Genomic DNA, 21,632 nt, shown 5'->3' with positions numbered 1-21,632 from the left:
TTGTTTCTAAGGAAAAAAAAAGATGACAAACAGGCGAGGAACCTGGTGACCATGTCAGTGTTATCTTTTACATTTTCATTTTATTAACAAACACTTTCTAGATGGCAGCAATATCAGGTAGCAGTCGTGCTGTGGAAACTTAACAGATGCTAATTGCTGAATGATTTGGCTATTTTTTGTAGGCTCAAAACAGTGGGTGTTTGCATGTGTGTGCATGATTATGTGCATGTACTTATGTGTTCAGTTTTGGATAAAGGAACTGTCTGTTTTTACTCAAACCTTTCTAGAGGCCTGTCTAAGAGGGCTCATTCTCTTGCTTTGTTCTGAAGCTTATGATGAGTCATTTTTTAATTAAAATTATTTTTATTTTATGTATATGGTTACTTTGCCTGCATCTGTATATCACCTAGTATCTTCAGAAGCCAGAAGTTGGTGTTAGGTTCCTCAGAATTAGAATTGCAGGTACTTGTGAAACACCATGTGAGTGTTAGAAGTCAAATCTGGATCCTTTGTAAAAGAAGCTAATGCTCTTAACCACACAAGCATCTATTCAGCCCCCACAATGAGGAATTTATGTAGTCACTGATGTAGCCACAGGTTAAAGAAAGGGTGGGGAATCATTAATTCTTTTAGATACAGTTTACTTAAAGACGAAATTTTTTATGTCCATAATATTTATACAGTAATTTATAAATGTGATTGTAGCTTATTTTTGTGGTCATGAAATAATTGGTTTTCAATAGGTTGTTCCTCCTTACCCCCACTGTGTGTGTGTGTATAACCCAGGGCCTTGCACATGCCATTGAGCCAAACTCACTTCTATGATATCTTTAAAAAGAAATGTGTATGTATACTGTGGATTCAGCCTACGTCCTTGTACATGCTAAGTACATACTCTGCTACTGAGCTAAACTTCTTCCCCCTATAATAACTTTAAAAAGAAATAGAGCAAAACACAGCAGTGTTTTTGCACACTGCTGTAAATGTATTAGTTGGTCAAGTTTTAAAAAAAAAAATCTCTTAATGTATATGTGGCATTTATTGTTGTATATGTATTCATATGTATGACTGTGCATTTCTATCTTCCCGAATGTAGATGGCCTTGCTACTGCTTGCTCCAGAGATCCTGTCTTTACTTTTTAATGCTAGAATTATGAGTCACCATACCCACTTGTGTTTATGTGGATTTGGGGGACCTGAACTCTGACTAAGCCATCTCCCTAGACCCTAGTTTGTGGACCTTTATTTTTTTGGTGTGTGTGTGTGTGTGTGTGTGTGTGTGTGTTTATGTATTGTGCATGCATTCCTGGATTGTTATATATATATATATATATATGTATATATATATATATATTTCGTTACTGTAGGTGGCTGTAAAGTAATATTTGAAAAATATTGAAATACTTGTTTTCATTTATATAGTAAAAGTGAAATAAAGTCTGTAAGGTATTTGTCTACCTGTAGTGCTGAGAAGTTCTTTGGTAATATTAACAAGCCCCTTTCCTGGCAGCTTTTAGATATTATTAGTGACTGAACTATGTGTTATAAATTAATCTTAAGGTATGAGGTAAATTGGGTAAATTTCTATTTTGTTAATTTACTTTTATTTTCATATCTGTTCTAGGAGACTCAGGTGTCTGGGGTTTGAAAAAAAACTTTGCTTTACTGGAGCTTTTAGAACGTTTGCAAAATGGACATATTGGTCAGTATGGAGCTGCAGAAGAAGCCATTGGGATATCTGGAGAGGTACTGATGGAACTTGTTGAAATTTTTACTACAAGATTTTTTTAATCCTAAAACATTTTCCAATACTTGTACAGTATTACCTTATGTGCTCTATCTATGAGGTTTTAGAAACACAGGTTTTTATTACATTTGAATTCTAAAGTGTCCACTGTTCTCAAAACAAAACAAAACAAAAAAACCAAAAAACCAGAAATTAAATTTGTTGAAGTTCTTTGCCTAGTCTGCTTTATGACAAACTCTTCCCTTATCATAGTTTAGTTATGTATAAGAAAAAACCTTTAAGGTAGGACATTGTAAGAAAGTAAGAGAAATATTTAATCTATATTAGTACAGAAAAATTCAAACTGAACCTTAACAGCAAAGTAAAGCAAACACAGACAAACGTTATGAGAGACCATTCAGTTTAGAGCAGAACTAGTTTAAATGTAACAATGAAGTCTGAGGAAGTGGCTACTATTAAATATTTTCAAAACAATAAGAAAAAAAGTTAAGTGGTTAAAAAAAAAAAGTATGTTATCCTGACAAGCAGATATCTGATCAGTAGTGCCCAGATGATCCATCGACAAGGGACAGCACATTGTTAGCATTTTAAGAAGTGTCTGCACAGCTTATTGAACAAATGAAAGATTGCTGCATAGGAAAATCCTTGAAGTAAGTAACTGTTAATAGTGCTAGTTTTGGACTTTAAAAACTGCATATTTGATTTAAGAAGAGAAAACTTCAACAGATTGATTACAACTTCCCTTTGGTGGTTTCTTTCTATTTAAAATGAATTACAAAGATGATTTTTGAATTGAAGCATTACTCATCTGTAAAATCTTTTCAGGTGTTTCATATGTTGTATCTTTCACCTTTATTTTAAAAACATTGGAATATTATGTACTGTTGATGTCATAAGTTATTTGTAAAGTCTAGAAAACAGAAGATATAAGACTTTAATGGTACAAATACACATTATTATTGCAAAATAAATTGTTTCAATCTTTGGGTCATTTTAAAATTTAATTTGACAATAAATGGTATTATTTTTGTACTATCTATTATTTCAAGAAAAATACACAAACTGTTTCCTTTGCCAATTATTGCTTTCTAATATGCATAAGTTTTCAAAGCATTCCTTATTATCCACAACGTTATTTTACATACTTCCAATGCCTTTTCTAAAGGCTTTGTATGGTTCAGTGTAGAGTACTTGGTTACTATGGAAGAAGCCCTGGGTTTGAGCACCAGGACCACAAACAAACAAAACACTTTTTGACACTTAAAGAAAATTAAAATAATATTTACCAGCTGACATAAAGGGCTTATTCTTTTCTAAATCTATGGTTTTTAGTTCTGATTGTAATCCATTCACCTGTGGAACTATTAGAATGTACTTGTATATATTTGGGAAAAATATAATTCATATCTCAAAATCTATTGAGATCAGAACTTGATATCTTAAGTCAGAGTATCTAGTATTTTCAAAATTTTCATAGCTGCATACCTTAGTATCAGGTTATTTAGACACCATAGTGCTGATTTTCTTTTTATGCATACTCATGGCAAATAACTAAAGTCTGTCTTAAAGACTGTTTCGGTGCTTCCTTCTACTACTTCTGAAAATTTGATGGAAGAGATCTTTGCACTATCTGTGAATCTATAAGATGTTTTTGTATGTAGTTCAATGGCAGCCTGTTTGGCATTTATAAGGTTCTGATTCAACTCAGCACTAGGGGTTAAAAGGCTATTCATAAGAATTTATTTTTGCCTCCAAATCATATCCCGTGTTAATAATCAGTCTCAGAAATGGCTTCTTACCTTACTGAAATAATAAATAGTTTTTAGGTGGATAGGTGGCACATGGCCTTTACACTTACCAGTATATTTTCATTATTATAAAAAATTTGTGTAAGGCCATAGATGTATATTGAATGTTCTGGGTCCAACAGACCAAACGAACATAGGGTTTAAGCATAGTTTAATTAAAGTTGGACTTTGATTGGTTAAATGTCTCTGGGACCAACCAGCTAAGCTGTATCCAGCTGATTTGTTGATTAAGCTGTAGCTGGTTGTTTTCTGTGCCTTCCTTCTGTTTGTAATGCGTTGCTGCATCATGGATTACAGTTTCCAGAACTCCATTTGGCTCTAGAAGCCACATATTTTGAAGACCATTTTGCTTTGCCTACTTGGGTTTTCTTCATTCAATCCCTTCTTTGTTTTTATTTGGAATGATTGACTTAACAGACTTCCTTTTTTAATATCATATATGAGCCTGGTAAGTTAAGTAGAAAAGATTGTGGGATTTTGTAGTTCAAAATTTGCCATGTTTTGATGAGTGAGTTTAGTTTTAAGGCATCACTTTTTTATTTATTAGAGCATCATTCGCTGTGATGAAGATGAAGCTCACGTTGCATCCGTGTATTGCACTGTGTGCGCAACTCACTTGTGCTCAGAGTGTTCTCAAGTTACTCATTCTACAAAGACATTAGCAAAGCATAGGCGCGTGCCTCTAGCTGATAAACCTCATGAGAAAACCATGTGCTGTCAGCACCAGGTGCATGCCATTGAGTTTGTTTGCTTGGAAGAAGGTTGTCAAACTAGTCCACTCATGTGCTGTGTCTGCAAAGAATACGGAAAACACCAAGGTCACAAGGTATGAACTTAATTCAGTTGGATGCTAGTTATTTTACCAGCCTTTCATTTGTTTTCATAGACCTGTTTATTTATTCAAAGACATAAATAAACTTTAACTTTTGAAGAAAGTTAAGTGATTAATGAGTTGGTCTCAGTAGCATGGAAAAAATTGAGGATTTTAATTTCTGAATGATATAATTTCAGAGAGGCTTCATGATTATTTCCAGCAGGAGACAAAAAAATCTTTATATTTGTGTGCATGTGTTTATAATACACAGTACTTGGGCTGGGCAGTGGTGGCGCACGCCTTTAATCCCAGCATTTGGGAGGCAGAGGCAGGCGGATTTCTGAGTTCGAGGCCAGCCTGGTCTACAGAGTGAGTTCCAGGACAGCCAAGGCTATGCAGAGAAACCCTGTCTTGAAAAACCAAAAATAAATAAATAAATAAATAAATAATAATACACAGCACTGCTTTGACAATATAACTCTTATGATATAATTTGGATAATCTTTTGGTTTCTTGTATAGTAATACATGAACTTTGAACTTGTGATTTCTTTGTACTATAGGTGTCTTAAAAAGGAATGAAGATAAGTTAGTACTTTTTGTCTTCTTACATTGTACTTATTTGAAATGTGTTATAAAGCCATGGTGACTGATGTGCCTTCATATTGACAGGGTTTTAAGTAGGTTTTGTAAATCATAATATACAACTATGAATTCTTTCCTATAATTTCATTGTATTTATAGCATTCAGTACTGGAACCAGAAGCTAACCAAATCCGAGCATCAATTTTAGACATGGCTCACTGCATACGGACCTTCACTGAGGAAATCTCAGACTATTCCAGAAAATTAATTGGGATTGTTCAGCACATTGAAGGAGGAGAACAAATAGTGGAAGATGGAATTGGAATGGCTCACACAGAACATGTATGGATTCTTTTCTTCCCTCTTTATCTTCTTAACCTTTTTCATTCTCATCTTTGCATCTTCTAGTAAGTATTGCACAGTTACCGTGTGTTAGTACTACCCTGGACACTGCACATATAAGAGAGTTTCAAGTTTGATAATTGTGTCTTGTGGTAGGGAAAATACACTATACTTGATAGTATATAAGAGGTATAACTCATCATGTAGATGTTTAAATTGAGATTTCAAGGAATTCTGTCAGAGAGAAGAGTGGGTTGAGAGTGTTTGGAGTTTGAGCTGGGTTTGATAAGAAGAAAAATTGAAGCATTAAAGACCAAGTAAATCATTGCAGAACCTATTAGTCATGCAGCAGACTTTAGCACTTCAGCTTCAGAGTAATTGTGAGCCATGAAACTATTGACATAGAAGCAAGATCACATTTACATTCAAAACTGTTGCTGTTAAATATAGAAAGTGAATTGGAGGGAAGTAGCTTGGAAACAGGAAGACCTATTAAGACACAGTTGAGATAATCTAGTTAGAGATGCTTATGTCCTGCAATACTGGAGTAGCAGTAACAAAGAAGAGGGATTTGAGATTTAAAGAATAGTATTAATGTCAGTATTGCTTGGTGGGTAATTTGGTTGGTCAAGAAGTTAGGAGAAGTTGATTGTGAGGATCAGTTTGCTGGTAAAGCATGGCTAGATTCTGGAAATGATTTATAGTTACCAGAATTATAGTTACCAGAATTTGCTAAGACTATTTATTGAGTATAAAAGAGATGTTAAGGATAAATTGTTCTCTCTCTCTCTCTCTCTCTCTCTCTCTCTCTCTAACTTGAATAACTTAGATGAAGTCACTATTTATTGACATAAAGATAATTAGGTTTGGAGATGGGGAAAATTGGGGTTTAGATTCCATTTTGCTTTAGATATGATTTATAAACAGTTAAATATTCAAAGCTCATAGTTAAACAAATGTCTAATGGGGAGATTAAAGTCTATATGGATGTATATGATATTTAAATTTTAATATTTTACATAAAAATATTTAAGGTTTTAATTGTTCTAAGATTTGCTTGTGCTAGGCAGTGGTGGCACATGCCTTTAATCCTAGCACTTGGGAGGCAGAGGCAGGTGGATTTCTGAGTTCAAGGCCTGCCTGGTCTACAGAGTGAGTTTCAAGACAGCCAGGGCTACACAGAGAAATCCTGTCTCGAAAAACAAAAACAAACAAAACAAAAGAAAACAAAAATATTTACTGTGTCTTCATAGGTCCCAGGTACTGCAGAGAATGCCCGATCATGTGTCAGAGCTTACTTTTCTGATTTACATGAGACTCTTTGTCGTCAAGAAGAAATGGCTCTAAGTGTTGTTGATGCCCATGTTCGAGAAAAACTGATTTGGCTTAGGCAGCAACAGGAGGACATGACTATTCTCTTGTCCCAGGTTTCAACAGCCTGTCTCCATTGCGAAAAGACTTTGCAGCAGGTAAGTAATTTAAATGTGGTTAGGCTGTACTTTTAATGTCAGGTATACAGTTATCAGAGATATGATCTTCTCTTTTATTAATTTAGTGACTGGGTTCTATTGAATGTGTTAGTATTGGTCTCAGGACATGGTCTTTAAATTCAAATTGTTCCAAATTAGTGTCTTCCCATCCATATTTTTTTGTCACAAAGCTATTGATTCTAGGACCCTGTAATGTCATTCTCTAATCATGCCATATCTATCTGCACATGTTCTATCTTTCAATGTACAGTGTATTCTTTCAGTGGAAAATTTCCTTCTTCAAGGTCTAACTCAAGTGTTTACTCTTGGGATCTTTAATTCATTATCTAGTTAACATATTTTTTACTTTTTTTAGTAAATGAGATTCAGGGTTGTCCTAACAAAAATGGCACATGTGGGTGATATAGGGATAATTATTGCTTTAGGAATTCTTAAAAAACTGCAATCTATATCTTTACTGATGTGTTGCTAATAATTATGCTTATTTCAGATTATAGTTTAGAACTTTAATCAATTTTTCTTACAAGTCTCACTCTGCAGTCTTGTGAACCTACAAGCTCATTACATTAGCCTTGTTTCTTGTTGAGCCCTTGTTGTATTGACTGATGTGGCTCTAGCTTGTTCTTTATTGCTATGAAAAATACCGACAGAAACCATATTGGTGCTGGAAAGGGGTTTATTTGCCTTACAGGGAACAGTCCATGGTTGAGGGAAGCCAAGGAAAGAAGGTGGAGACAGGAATTGAAGCAGCCACTGTGGAGGAGTGCTACAATGGGGTGGTTTCCCTCGTCTTGCTCAGCTACTTTCCTTATACAGTCCAGGCCCACCCACCATGGACTGGGCCCTCTAACGTCAATCAGTAGTCAAGAAAGTGCCTCACAGACATGCCCACAGACATGCCACAGACCAAACCAGTGAAAGCATTTCCTCATTGAGATTCCTCTTCCTGTGTGTCCAGCTCATACTAAGATTTCTATCATAATATACATGCCATTTATTATGGTGTCCTTCAATTCTAGTGTTACTTTTGTAAATTCTACTGCTAATACTGGGGCTAGAATTGTACAAATATCTGTATTGTTGATTCTAGGTGTGTCCTCTAGATTCATCTTGGGCAGTTTTTAATAGGAAGCAAGAAATGGAAGCCAGAAGGCAGGAAGCAACTTGCTGTGGGTTGCTCTTGTCTTAGGGTTCCTATGAGTATCAGTTCACGGATAAGGAGACCAAGTTTTTGAAAAGCTCAGTTTTAGCTTCATGGAATTTTTCTTACAGGTTAATTTCTTACATGGGCACTGTACACATGCGATGAACAGACAAAAACACAGGCAAAACATTCATACATTTAAAAAAAACCCAGCAACTTTTTTTCCCTATTCTCCTACTTTTTCATTTTATTCTTGATCATGTTGATGGTAAATGTTCTAAATATGAAGTTATTAATAGATGTATGCAAATAAAAAATTGAAAGTTAAAAAAGAAGTTTATGTAGCTAGGTGTGGTAGTACATGCCTTTATCCTAGTGCTAGGGAAGCATAGTTAGGTTGATCTCTGTGAGTTTAAGGCTGGCCTGATCTCCAAATTCCAGATCAGCCAGGACTATACAATGAAATCCTGTCTCAAAATAATAATAAAAAGAAGTATGTGTGTGTGTGTGCATGCATGCATGCATGTATGTATATGTGTGCATCTACGTCTGTACTGTGAAAGTATGTATGTTCAGATGTACATATATAGACCACAGGACAGTCTCAGGTGTCATCTTAAGGAGTGCTGTGTACCTCCTTTTTCATATGGTCTTCCTGAGTCTTAGGGATCTTCCTGTTTCTCACTCCTGTTGTATATGGTCTGAGAGTGATTTACAACAGCCATGTCTTCAGTTTTGAATGAGTGAGTTCATTAATTGTATATCAAATCAAAGTAAAAGAATAAATAGTAAGTGATAGATGATAGGTGGATGATAATGGGTAGATAAAGAGACAGACAGATGGACAGCAAGGAAAATATTAATCAAAACATCTAGTAGAAATTGACTGGGAAATCCTCTTTACGGTAGCCAGCTAGAATCTCTGGTGGATGATTTTTTCAGAGAAATCAAGTGATGGTGAAAATGTAACAGTCTATCCTGGGACTTACATTTAGTAGAAACTGACTGGGGAAGCCCCAGGAAGGCAGCCACCTGGAGTTGTTGATAGACTCCTGGGCAGAACAAAGTGTGTCCCTGGGTGAGAATTCCAAGTAAAAGAACAATTAGCCAGAGGTAGAGATAACATCAGCAAATTATGTGTTCACAGTATTCAGCAGAAATAAACTGTACAAGTTAAGGCAACAGCTGGAGTTCCCGATTGAGCTTTCTCTTCATGGATGAGCTTCCTGTGGTGGAACTTCATACTTACCTCACTGTAGATACTTTTATACCACAGGGTAAACAATAGGAACATGTTTGGAATGATTTGTCTTCAAGCTGTTCCTAAGGACATGATGTGTGCTGGCTAGTTTTATGTCAACTTTACATAGGCTAAAGTCATTTTGGAAGAGGGGATAGCAATTGAGAAAATGCCCAGTACTGGATTGGCTTCTGGGCAACCCTGTGATACATTTTTTAGATTGATGATTGATGTGGGTGGGTCCAGCTCACCTTAGCTAATGCCACCGCTAGGCTGGTAGTCCTGGGTGCTATAACAAAACAGACTCAACAAGTCATGGGGAACAAGCCAGTAAGCAGTACTCCTCAGTAGCCGCTGCATCAGTGCTGGACTGTGATGTGAAACTGGGAGCAGAAATAAACTCTTCCTTTGAAAGTTGCTTTTGGTGTTTTATCACAGCAGTAGGATCCTAACAAAGCCATGATGTTTTCATTCTTGATCGCTTTTGCTGATCCCTTTCTTACTTGTCACAGAGTTAAGGTACCATCCCATTCCTAGACAAAGGGTCTTGGATGACACTTAACATAAACAGACTTGGCTCCCAAGTGTGGAAGCAACCCCAGTTCCTAAGCCAGCCAGTGAGCTCAAACAACACATGACAGTTTACCAATGTAATGTACCTTACAGCTTTCCAGCCCTACAAGCAAGTACCACAGTGCCTAGCTTTTTACATAGGTTCTGGAACTTGACTCTGAGTTCTCATGCTTGTGAGGCAAGCTTTTTACCAAGCTAAGCTCCTAAAATTTAGTTTTAATACTGTAATGTTAAAAGGTCTTTTGTTGAAAGTTGGTAAAAATCTCCAATTTTTTAAAGAAGCACTATGAGAAATACCATCTTGTTTTCTAGGATGATTGCAGAGTTGTCTTGGCAAAACAAGAAATCACAAGATTACTAGAAACACTGCAGAAACAGCAGCAGCAGTTCACAGAAGTTGCAGATCATATTCAGTTGGATGCCAGTATCCCAGTTACTTTTACAAAGGTAACATACTGTCCTTGTTTGTACCTATGCTTTCTGCAATTGTGAGAAGCAGGAAATATAAATCAAAAAGAGTACAAGGAAATTCATGAGTTGTAGAATTTCAAGAAGAACTGTAACCAGTGGGGAATAGAAACAAATGAGACTAAGTCTCTCTTTATTATTTCCTGGAAATTTGGAAATTTGTTTAATTGGAATTGTACCCAAAGCACATTAATTTTACATTTCTAATACATTATTGGTACTATCAGGTATTCAGCTAATAATTCAAATTTCTTAAACTTTTTTCCAAGGTAAAAGAATATTGAGATGATATTACTTAACCTTGAATTTTCTGTGTAGCCTGAACCTCCTTTCTCTAACTTCCAGTTGCTGGTATTTGTGCGTACCACCATGCCTAGCTTCTAACCAAATTTTTAATTGTTTTTGTTTTGAGAGAAAGACTCCAAAGAAGGTTCGTATGTGGTTGAAGTATTGTTATCTTTTTGTAATGGGTTCTAGTGATTAAAGAACAGTGATGAACTCTATTTTGTTTTCTATTTTTAGGAGCAATTAAAAAATAATTTTGTTATATAATTAGGCAAAATGTTTCCATATTTGTTATATAATTAGGCAAAATGTTTCCAAAATGTTTCCATAAGTCAAATCTGCAGTGCAGAGTTCATTCAGGAACACTTCTGTCCCTCATTCCTGATGCTTTTCATTTTGTTCACTATAAAGAACAAAACCATTTAGAGTTTAGTTAATTATCTTTCAAAAACTAGAGACAAATGTTTATGTTTTATATCCTTTCTCCACTTTTAAAGGTGGAATGCTTTTTACTAAAGTGTACTTTTTTGTTTGTTTGTTTTTTTGTTTTTTGTTTTTTTTTTGGTTTTTTGAGACAGGGTTTCTCTGTGTACTCCTCAATGTCCTGGAACTCACTCTGTAGACCAGGCTGGCCTCGAACTCAGGAATCTGCCTGCCTCTGCCTCCCAAGTGCTGGGACTAAAGGCGTGCGCCACCACCACCCAGCTAAAGTGTACATCTTAAAGATCACTTTATAGCAATTGATATGACTTCAATTTTTAGATAAAAGTTTTTTTTAATAAAAATTACCATAATCTAATGTCTAAAACATATAATATAAAGCTTTACCATCTTTTCTATTTCTGTGTTCATGTTTGGTGTGAGAGTGTGTGCAGAAGCCAGACGAGGATATTTCGTACTTTTTTTTTTCTGCAAATGATCCTTTGGTTTGATCCCTTTAGATAGGGCCTCTCACTGAACCTGGAGCTAGACTGGAGGACAGTAAGCCACAGTGGTCTTCCTATTTCTGTCTTCCACAGCACTGGGATTACAGGTGCACACATAGCCATACCCTGAATTTTATGTGGGTGCTAAGTACAAGTTCCTCATATAACCACTCTTACCAGTTACACTGAGCCATTGCCCCAGTCTTGACCTTACCCCTTTTAAAATGATGGTTTAGTGCTGTTAAGATAGAGCTGCAGAAACTTTTATCTTTCAAACCTGAAACACATACTTTAAAGATCTTCTGTTAGATCCCTGCTAACCACCATTTTCCTATCTGTTCTGTGAATTTGAATAGTTTAGAGACCTCATCTAAGTGGAACAATTGTAGCATCTCTCTTCTTTGTGGCAGGCTGTTTTCAAAATTAAGGTAATATCCTGAAAGTTCATGTTCTAGTATGTCAAGACTTGCATTTTTTCCTTAAGACTGATGATTGTTTCTCTGTATGTACACATCACATTTAATTTATCTGGTTATCAACATTAATATTGCTTCTGTTTATTGGTTATTAAGTGTTGCTGTGTTCATGGCTGTACAAATATCTCCTCAATCTTTAATTTAAAATTCTTTTAAAAATATGTATAAGGGTGTTTTGCTTCCGTGTATGTCTGTGCAGCTCATGTATAAAGTATACACATAGGCTAGAAGACAGTGGTGAAGTTACAGGGAGTTGTGAGCCACCATATGTGTACAGGAATTGAACTCAGGTCCTCTGGAAGGGTAGCAAGTCCTCTTAAAAGATGAGATGGGTTGTACATGAGGTTTTTGCTTTTGCCTCATCTGTATTATCTGTAATGCTTTGTGACTACAGTACATATTTATATAACGGTACATAACTTGTGGCTCTGAAGTTGGTATTGTATTGACTTAATCTCTCTCCACCTCCTGTATCTTCAAGCTCCCATTTTCAGGTCTTATGGTGATATACCCCAAAGTGAAATTAGTGGGTCCTGTAGTAAGGGTTTTCAATAAAAATTCTTAATTTTGTTTTTGTTTTGACAAAGGGTCATATGTAGCCCATGCTGGCCTTAAACTTATTATATAACTAAAGATAACATTGAATTAATGATCCTCATGACTCAACATCCTGTGGGTAACAAGCATGTGTCACCACACTAGGTTTATGCAGTGCTGGACATGGAACCAGTAGTCTTGTCCACGCTAGGCAAGCATTCGGCCACAAGCTGTATCCTTAGCCTTATTTTTATGTTATCAGGAATTTTTATGGTATTTTACATACTGTTAACATCAAAATTCTACTGTTGTTTCTCTACATTTTGGGTTAGTGGCCATCTTAATTGGTATAAGATTTTATCTTATTGTGATGATGTTTTGCATTTTTTTTTGTTAATAGTACATTTCTTTCCATATGCTTTCTGGCCATTTGTCATGAGTAGTTTTATCAGATTTTGGTCCATTTTTAAATTGGGTTCAGTTTTCGTTGTTAAGAATTCTTTATGTATCCTGGGTATTTATTAATCCCGTCTGCTTTTTTATTTCTAGATATTTTATTACATCTGGTAAATTTCTTTTTTACTTTATTCATTATGACCTATTATGCACAAGGTTTTACTTTAATGTATATTTACTTATCTTTTCTTGCTTTTGTTGCCTGTGCTTTGGCATCATGCCTAGGAAGTCATTGTCAGTTTCAATGTATAAATGTTTCTTTTGCATCCTCCTAGCTTTATAGCTGGGATTCTTTTCCTTTAACAATTTTGAGTTAATTTTTGTGTGTGATGTTAATTCCTCTACATTGAATCCCCAGTTTATTCAGGACAGGTTTGAAGATCGCCTTTTCTTTGTTGATTCATCTTTGGAACCCTTGGTTCAGACTGACTAATTTGTGATGGTTTATGTTTGGGTGCTGCTCGGTTGGTTTGATTGGCTTGTGTCAGTCCATGATTTTCATTTCTGTAGTTTTGTAAAATATTTTGATGTCAGAAAGTGTGAATTCTCTGACTCCTTAAAATTGTCGTAGCTGTGTTCCTTGAAGTGTTATAGGACTTTTTTCTTTCTTTATTGTAAAAGGTTGTTTTCTTTTAAAAACTTGGCACTTTACAAATACTATAGGATAATTTGGCTCCATGTCATTGGGATTTGGGTAGAACTTAACACTGACACATGGACCATAGTACTTTTTAGATCTGTGAACATGGAATACCTAACACATCTTTGTGAATTTCTTATAGCGATGCTTTTCAATTTTCTGTTTTTTTAAAAAAAATTTTATGGCTATGAATATTTTTGCCTGTATCTATGTATGTGTATCAATCATCATATGTGTGCCTGATGCCCACTGAAGCCTAATGAGGATGTCAGATTCCCCGGAACTAGAGTTACAGACTGTTGTCAACCTCAATTTGGAAGCTGGAAACTGAACCTTGGTTCTCTGCAAGAGCAACAAATGAGCTATTGTGCTAACCTCCTCCTCTGCCTTTTTACAAGTTTTATTTATTTTTATGTTCTGTCATTTTCAGCATACAGTTTTTTCAGGTCTTTAGCTAGGTTTATTATTAAGTTATTACTTTTGATTCTGTTGTAAATGGGACTGCTTTCTTAGATTTTGTTTTGAATTGATATATAAAAATGGAACTCTTTCTGGTCTTCTTACAACTTTTCTAAATTCTAACTTCTAAGTTTTTGAGGAAGAGTGTCTTCAGGGTTTACTACATGAAGATCATGCCATTTATAAAGAGAATTTTACGTGGTTCTTTTTGATTTGTTTATTCTTATGTCTTTCCTTCTTAATTATTCTACTTCAGATTTGTAATCCAGTAGTGTGTGGACTACACCTGTAATAGCATGTTACCTAGACATGGCTAGAAGGGAGCTTTGTCTTTTTCTTACCTTAGAATGTGTTAGCTGTGGGATTTTCATGTGTATGGTTTCTACTACTGGTTCTTAAAATATTTTTTATAAAATTGTAATGAATTTTTAAGTTTTTTTCTGTTGGTATCATCACATGGTTTTTGTCTTTCATTTGTGATACTGAGTTGATGTTGAAAGTCTGTCTCCAGGTGTAAACCCCATAGTCATGGTATGTAATCATTTTAATTGGTTGTTTAATTGGTTGGTTTAATTCAGTTTACTAGAATTTTCTAGCTTATATCTTGTTATATTTGGTAAGGCAAATAGTAATGATGGGCACTGAGTGCGCCTCAACTTATCCATTTATTTGCAATACTAGGAATCAGAGTTGGTCTTGTTCATTGTACGAAAGCTCTTCCACTAGTCCAGCCCCAGTTCTTCTCCTCTTGGTTTTGTACTGGCCTAAGTCCTATGGCTTCTCAGCCAATATCTAGGGTTCTCATTGGGTTTTTCTCTTTACATTATTTTGTTTCTGAGATGTGGTATAGACTACATTTCAGAACTCATATATAGATAAAGGTGATGCTTATGGAACATTATAGCTTAAGTAGAATGTAAAGGACCATCTCATATGTTTCTAAAAATATTAACATTTAAAAAGAAAGTAAGATTCTAAAAGGGGGATTAAAAGCTAGGAAATTTTTCTATCATAAGAGTGAAGAAAATAGTACTAAAAAAAGGAAGCAAAATAATAATTATTTCTAACAACATATAGCATGTAGATATTAAGGATTGTACAGATTTCTATATAAATATAAAACATAATCTGGTAAATGTTTACTTTTTATCATTTTTTTTATTCAGGCCTTATAGCTAGGAATGTATATATGTATTTCATTTTAGAATTCTTTTGTCAACATGAAAAAGTCAGAAATTATCTAAAATTAACAGACTGGTTAAATTGTTCAGAAATTAACCAATATAATTGGTCAGCATATTATTAAAATGGAAAAAAAAGCTTGCCATAATATATAACATGTGAAAAATAATAGTTATATGTATAAAATATTGTTTTTCAAAAGCATATTTGGAAGGTTGAGAGTGAGTCTTTTGTTGCAAGTTAAGGCCCTGAGTTTAGTTCCTACCGGTAGAGAAATAACAACAAAAAGTACATGAAAAGTTGATTTGTTTTATTCTTCTTATCCAATATGGAATGTATCTGGAAAAAATATATGTTAGCATTGTATTATTAGAACATTTTTCTGGAAATTTAACAGCAGCATAATTGATTTATCCCTTTTTTGAGGTTTTGTGTGATATTTATATGTCCATGTATATACATGTGTGTGCATGCACCTGGAGGTCACTGTCAAGTGCCTTATAATTTTTTTGAGACAAAATCTGTCACTCAACATGGATCTCTAGGGATCCACTTGTCTTGGCTTCCTGGTTCCCCTCAGCACTGGGCTTACACCCAGGTATTACTACATACAGCTCTTGTACATGCTGGGGATCTGACCTCAGGTTTTCATGCTTGCATAGCAGGTACATTACTGACATAGCAGATTCTTACAGGCAACTGCTCACCCCATTGTAAGTTTATTAGGACAGTATAAAAATGTTATTAAGAAAAGATACAGTTGAGGATTTAGACAAATAAACTGGGTATATGTATTTCAATTTATATAAGACAATATAAAATTTTTTAAGAACAATTTTTGTTCACGGGGAGAATTTATCTTTATGAGACTGTTCAATTTAGAGCTCACTGATTACAGTGAGTTGAAGAAGGAATACGAGGCATGAAAATCATAAAGGTACCTTAATAACTAAAAAGGAAATTCTAGCATCATGGCCTATGACTGTAATCTTAGTGCCTAAAGTCATGAGTTTGAGGCAAGTGTGGGCTGTATGGCAAGTTTGATGAGACCAGCCTGGGTTTACACATGGGTTGAAAAAAAAAAGAAGAAAAAAGAAAAGAAAAAGCATAAATATTGTTATATTCTGACTTCAAGCTTTTCAAAACCACAGGACAATAGAGTTCATATTGGACCCAAAATGGAGATCCGAGTAGTCACATTAGGATTAGATGGTGCTGGAAAAACTACCATTTTGTTCAAGTTAAAACAAGATGAATTTATGCAGCCTATTCCAACAATTGGTAAGTTTGAATATCAATAGGTAACTGGCTTATAGCTAGCCGGGGTCTCTTTTTCTGGCACTAAGACAGCATTGTTTCAGAGGGGGAAAATGAGATCATGGTTGTAGGGCTGAAAGGTGGTACATGGTGACATAGCAAAAGGACTGTTGATGAGACAATCAGAAGGACTGGAAGCTTAGCGAATCTGACAGTGTTAGGAATGAGGAGGGGCAGTGGTACAGAGCTGGCAGGTGTAGGACTGGTGAAAATGTAGGCAGCTAGCAGCTGTTAAAGGCAGGCATCCCCAAAGACTAGCAGTAGAGTTTGTTTGGCTTCAGTAGTTATTGCTATAAGCAGACAATTGCTAACTCAAAATTATGAATAGAGATTGCTTATGATTAGTGTGTTATTCACTGTTAAATATACATACAATATAAAATAATGTTTTGACAAAATAACAGGTTTTAATGTGGAAACTGTGGAATACAAAAATCTAAAATTCACCATTTGGGATGTGGGTGGAAAGCACAAATTAAGACCATTGTGGAAACATTATTACCTCAACACACAAGGTAAGAGTCAAGAATGATATTCTTTATTAACCTTAAAAATATTCTTAAGATGAGTGTATAAGTACTCTGATTTAATTAGCAAAACTGTTATTTAAATGAATAATGGTGGAATTTGAGAGGGAGGAAGATATGATATAAATGTATTTATTTGAATTGAAAAAAATAACAGAACTGGGATACATACTTTTAGTTTACCCATGATAGGCCATTATTATAGAATAAAAAACATACTTCTCTTGGCTGTTACTGATGTTGAAGTCAATTATCAGTATTCCTATGGGTATGACTGCTGACAGTAAGGAAACATGAAGTTGAATTGTGGAGTACATGTGTACTCTGAGGTCAACATTTAGCCTGCTCTAATTGCCCAATAGCATTACACCCTGATTTATAATCAGTGCGCTCCCAGAGGAACCTATTGAGGCTTTCTTTTGGAGAGCTACCAAACGGCACATATCCCAGTGTTCCATCTAGCCTTTATTCACACCTGGCTCCATTCTACATTTCTGTGCCCCCTCCCATGAAGTATGTACATACACCTACTTTATAATAATGGTGATATTTCTATTTCTTAAGATTATATATTTTTCTACACTACTTTTGTTCTCAAGTTTTTGAGACAGAATCTCAGTATGTAGTCTTACCTGACCTTGAGCTTGCTATGTAGACTAGGTTAGCCTCAAATCATAAAGATCCATCTGTCTCTGCCTCCTGAGTGCTGGGAATAAAGGTTTGCACTACCATACTCAGCAGTTTTATTGTTTTTAACTTTTTAAGTTAGCATACACAGTAATGAGTTTCATTTTGGCATTTTCCATATGTATGCATCATTACACTCCTCTTTCCTCCTAGTGGTTTGCCTCTCCTAAAACAATTCCCACTTCTGCTTTTGTAGAGAACAGGCAGCCTTAAGGGAGATCGTCAGCACATTTTAGGGGGCGGGTTTGGAGGGAGAGGTTTGTTTTTTGGTAGATTCAGTTTTATAAAACCTGTCAGAGGAGGAGAAAGTAATAAACCTGTGAAGCTATGTAAACTCTTCATTAATTAAGTCCTGATGTTAACTAGGTAGCCTGTAAATGAAGATAGACAGAAATGAAGATTTAGCAAGAATAATGAAAGCAATTAATACTTGGTTAATTTACTTAAATTTAATAAATAACTTGAAAATTTCTGTGTACTTTTGTAGCTGTTGTATTTGTTGTTGATAGTAGTCATAGAGACAGAATTAGTGAAGCACACAGTGAACTTGCAAAGTTGTTAACGGAAAAAGAGCTCAGAGATGCCTTACTCCTGATTTTTGCTAACAAACAGGTAATAAATTTTTATATCAGAACATTTATTTAGTAGTTTTGCATATTCCATGTTGTAAGTCGTTTGAAAAGATTTCAAAAATCAGTTTGACAGATATTTGTAAAATTTCTGCTATAGAAAATGTTATCTTGGATATCCTAGAGTATATACATATACTCACACAAATCAAGTAAATACATTGTGTATGTATTCATATTATATCCTATATATAGATAAATTAGGACCTAACTTCAATAATATTAACAGAATTCTGAGACATAAGGAGAGAGCTATTCTAAATTAGGTTGCATCTTAAAGGATGTAAAAGTGGATTTAGGTAGATCAAGAGTTTACGCTGGCCTGGTATATATAGCACTCTCAAAGCTAGCCTGAGCTATGTAGCAAGACCTTGTCTTAAAAGTATGAAAAGCTGGAGCTGGAGCTGAGTGGTAATGTTCCCATGTAACATATGCATGACCTTGGTTTTGATCCCTTGAGTTTATAGTAGGAGATTGGGTCATATGATTGGAGTTTAAATTATGATGGGATTGAACTTATAGATGTCTTTGGGTTTATATGTGAAGGAATACTATTAGGAATAATATTAACAGGAAGAGAAATAGTAGTATGGCTATTTGTAGAAATCACCAAACTAACTTATGTTAAATTCAGGTAAAGGATGAAGAAAACCTAGATTAATGTAGCTGGTCATGTCATAAAGGCCTTCCAGGAATAGAATGAGAAAGTTAATACTTTTTAAATTTTGTAATATTTAAATTTTTTTAATCAATCTACATTCCAAATGTTGACCCCCTTTCTGGCACCCCCTCTTCTTTGCTTCTGAGAGGGTGCTCCCCTACCCACCCTTTCATAGCTATGATTGATTTCATTATTTAACTTCTATATATATATATGTGTATGTGTGTATTCTAACCAAACCATTTTCTTAATTCTTTTAATCTCAGAATAATTACTGAAAATGAATATAGGTTTTGTTTAGGAGTTAACTACAGTGTTATCAGTAGTTTTCTATATAATTAGTAAGAGTTAGAAAAATGATCCCTTGGAAAGATTGATAAAATTCCTACTTTGTCTTTTAGGATGTTGCTGGGGCACTTTCAGTAGAAGAAATCACTGAACTTCTCAGTCTCCACAAACTGTGCTGTGGAAGGAGCTGGTATATTCAGGGCTGTGATGCTCGAAGTGGAATGGGGCTCTATGAAGGGCTGGACTGGCTGTCCCGGCAGCTGGTGGCCGCTGGAGTGTTGGATGTTGCTTGATTAATGCAGCAATTGTTTTAAGCTTACGGTTAACATTTACTTTGCATGTAATGCATTCTAAGAAATTCTACATCTCAAATGTGATAATTAATTTAGTATGTGTATATACGAATCTTGGACTGAGAAATGTACCATTGCTTTTAAAAATTATTCTGTGGCAAATTTAAATGACCCTGTTACATTGGTTAAATAGAAACTTTTTGGATATACACTTTTAAAAGGTACATTAGGCATTGGAAACTTTCAGTTTATATATGACCTGTATATTGGCAGAGAAGTGGTCACAGAGAATGAGTAGAAGGTCCTTTATTTTAGTGAAAAAAACAGCCAGTGGAGTGCCTAACAGAACTTAGGGAGGTGTGGCTTCTTTACCCCACCTTTTTATTCATTTTTGACAGCTGTGTACTAGAATTGAAGCTGTACTGGGGTAATAGGATTGCTTTACTTTCTCATTTAGCATAACATCATTAGTGCTGGGGACCATAAAATATAGAAAATCAGTTTTTTTCCTACAGTTCTCTCTTAAAGCATTCTGCATAACACACAGTGAGAATGTAATGTTATCTAACTGGACCTGGACCATTAGACCAGAATTAAATTAAGAATAATAAAACTGTGAAAGTTGTTTGATCTTCACTCATAAGAACCATTTCCAGGATTGGGCCTAGGTTTATTCCCTAGGCCAAAGCCCTCAATTGGTCCTTTAGTTGTTCAACACATTTACTTAACAGTGCATCCTTTGTAAAGTGTCATAAGTCACATGAAGAACCAGTCACCTTTACATAAACACAGAGATCTAAATAGAAAACTACCTATAACTTAGGAAAGGTTTTTCAAACAGTGAGGAATGCTAATTTCTTTAACATGGTTCCCAAGTTAAGTGCATTTTCTTGTCAATAAAAAGGATCAAGGCTCTTTAGGATACGGTCTCAGTTAAAAGGAAGAACATGTCTAAAGTATAAGAAACTTTAAAAAAAGTTTACATTTATTATGGCAGTGTTGTGAATAAAAGTTAAATTTTGTGTTCTTTAGTTTCTTATTTGTAAAAGATCCTCTTATTATGAAAGCATGATTTCTTATATTTAAGTAGGTAGATTTCTTCTTATTAATGCTCTTACTTTAGGATGAAGTTGAGAGCTAAATCTTAGTATAGTTGTTACAAGGACAGTGATGTCTGACAATAGGACGTGATTTTTAGGTGGCAATGTTCTGGTTCAGTGTTTTCAAATATGCTTTTTTTTTTCTTTTTTTAAAACCTTAGGAAACAGTGCTATAAAAAGCCCATCAAATATTATGGGCAGTATGTAAATAAAAATATAATTTGCCTTTTTCAAGAAAGTAACTGGTCACACTGTTACTAGTTTGTATGCATATGTAATACTTTGTAATTAAGTTATTTAATATTTGACTGATTTTAGTAACTGTGAAAAATAAATATGTTGCATTTATTCTGAGACTTTGAATTGTTTCCGTAGTAGGTAACTGAAAATATGTTGACACTAAAATGTGAACTTGCTTTTCTCAAAAATTATGAATTTTATTATTTCACTAACTTTGTAGTTCATTAAACTATAACTAAGCTAATTTTAAAATTGTGCTTAAATCCGACTGTGATGTTAGATATACTATAGTGTTTATGTGTTACTTTTTCTTGGGTGTGCTCATATTACTGTGCATACTCATATCCTTTGAGGAGTCATTTGTTAAGATTCTAGTTTCTTCAGGGAAATGTCAAACTTGAATTTCTATATTATATCTAATTATTACTGTATGAAATATGTAAAATAGGTATGTCAAGTGTATATAGCTCTGGTCTAATTCAGAAATGATATATAGCCACCAGAAGCCATTATTTGCACTTACATATATGATCAGTATAGAAAGCAATAAAATGTTTAAGTTATAAGGACGACTTCTGTTATTCTAAAACTTGCTTAATAAATCATGTATCTAGTATCATGCTAGTTAACAACTTAAGTCATTATTAAAACTGGGCATAGCTCAATAGTAGAAACACTTGTCTAGCAAGGTTAAAGTTCTGCGTTTGATCCCTAGCACA

At 34.7% G+C, this 21,632-nt stretch overlaps 1 protein-coding gene across 3 annotated transcripts in view; it reads left to right on the top strand.

The window, feature by feature from the left end:
- Positions 1 to 21,550, top strand: part of Trim23 (tripartite motif containing 23) — a 28,275-nt gene extending 6,725 nt beyond the window's left edge. The window contains exons 3-12 of one of the 3 annotated variants that reach the window (XM_034523275.2): positions 1,625 to 1,746; positions 4,103 to 4,381; positions 5,113 to 5,295; positions 6,549 to 6,764; positions 10,055 to 10,189; positions 16,323 to 16,452; positions 16,893 to 17,003; positions 18,190 to 18,314; positions 19,394 to 19,496; positions 19,804 to 20,018. In XM_034523275.2, coding sequence (XP_034379166.1) covers positions 1,625 to 1,746; positions 4,103 to 4,381; positions 5,113 to 5,295; positions 6,549 to 6,764; positions 10,055 to 10,189; positions 16,323 to 16,452; positions 16,893 to 17,003; positions 18,190 to 18,314; positions 19,394 to 19,496; positions 19,804 to 19,871 — 1,472 coding nt within the window. In that variant the 3' untranslated portion in view covers positions 19,872 to 20,018. Of the gene's footprint in view, positions 1 to 1,624; positions 1,747 to 4,102; positions 4,382 to 5,112; positions 5,296 to 6,548; positions 6,765 to 10,054; positions 10,190 to 16,322; positions 16,453 to 16,892; positions 17,004 to 18,189; positions 18,315 to 19,393 lie in introns of all 3 variants that reach the window. The other 2 variants (XM_034523272.2, XM_034523274.2) reach the window with 2 other exon arrangements.
- Positions 21,551 to 21,632: the final 82 nt, after the last annotated feature.

Source organism: Arvicanthis niloticus, chromosome 19, assembly GCF_011762505.2.
Source record: "Arvicanthis niloticus isolate mArvNil1 chromosome 19, mArvNil1.pat.X, whole genome shotgun sequence".
NCBI classification, from domain to species: Eukaryota; Metazoa; Chordata; class Mammalia; order Rodentia; family Muridae; genus Arvicanthis; species Arvicanthis niloticus.
The sequence above is the reverse complement of the archived record's forward strand: the minus strand, read 5'-3'. Positions and strand labels throughout refer to the sequence as shown.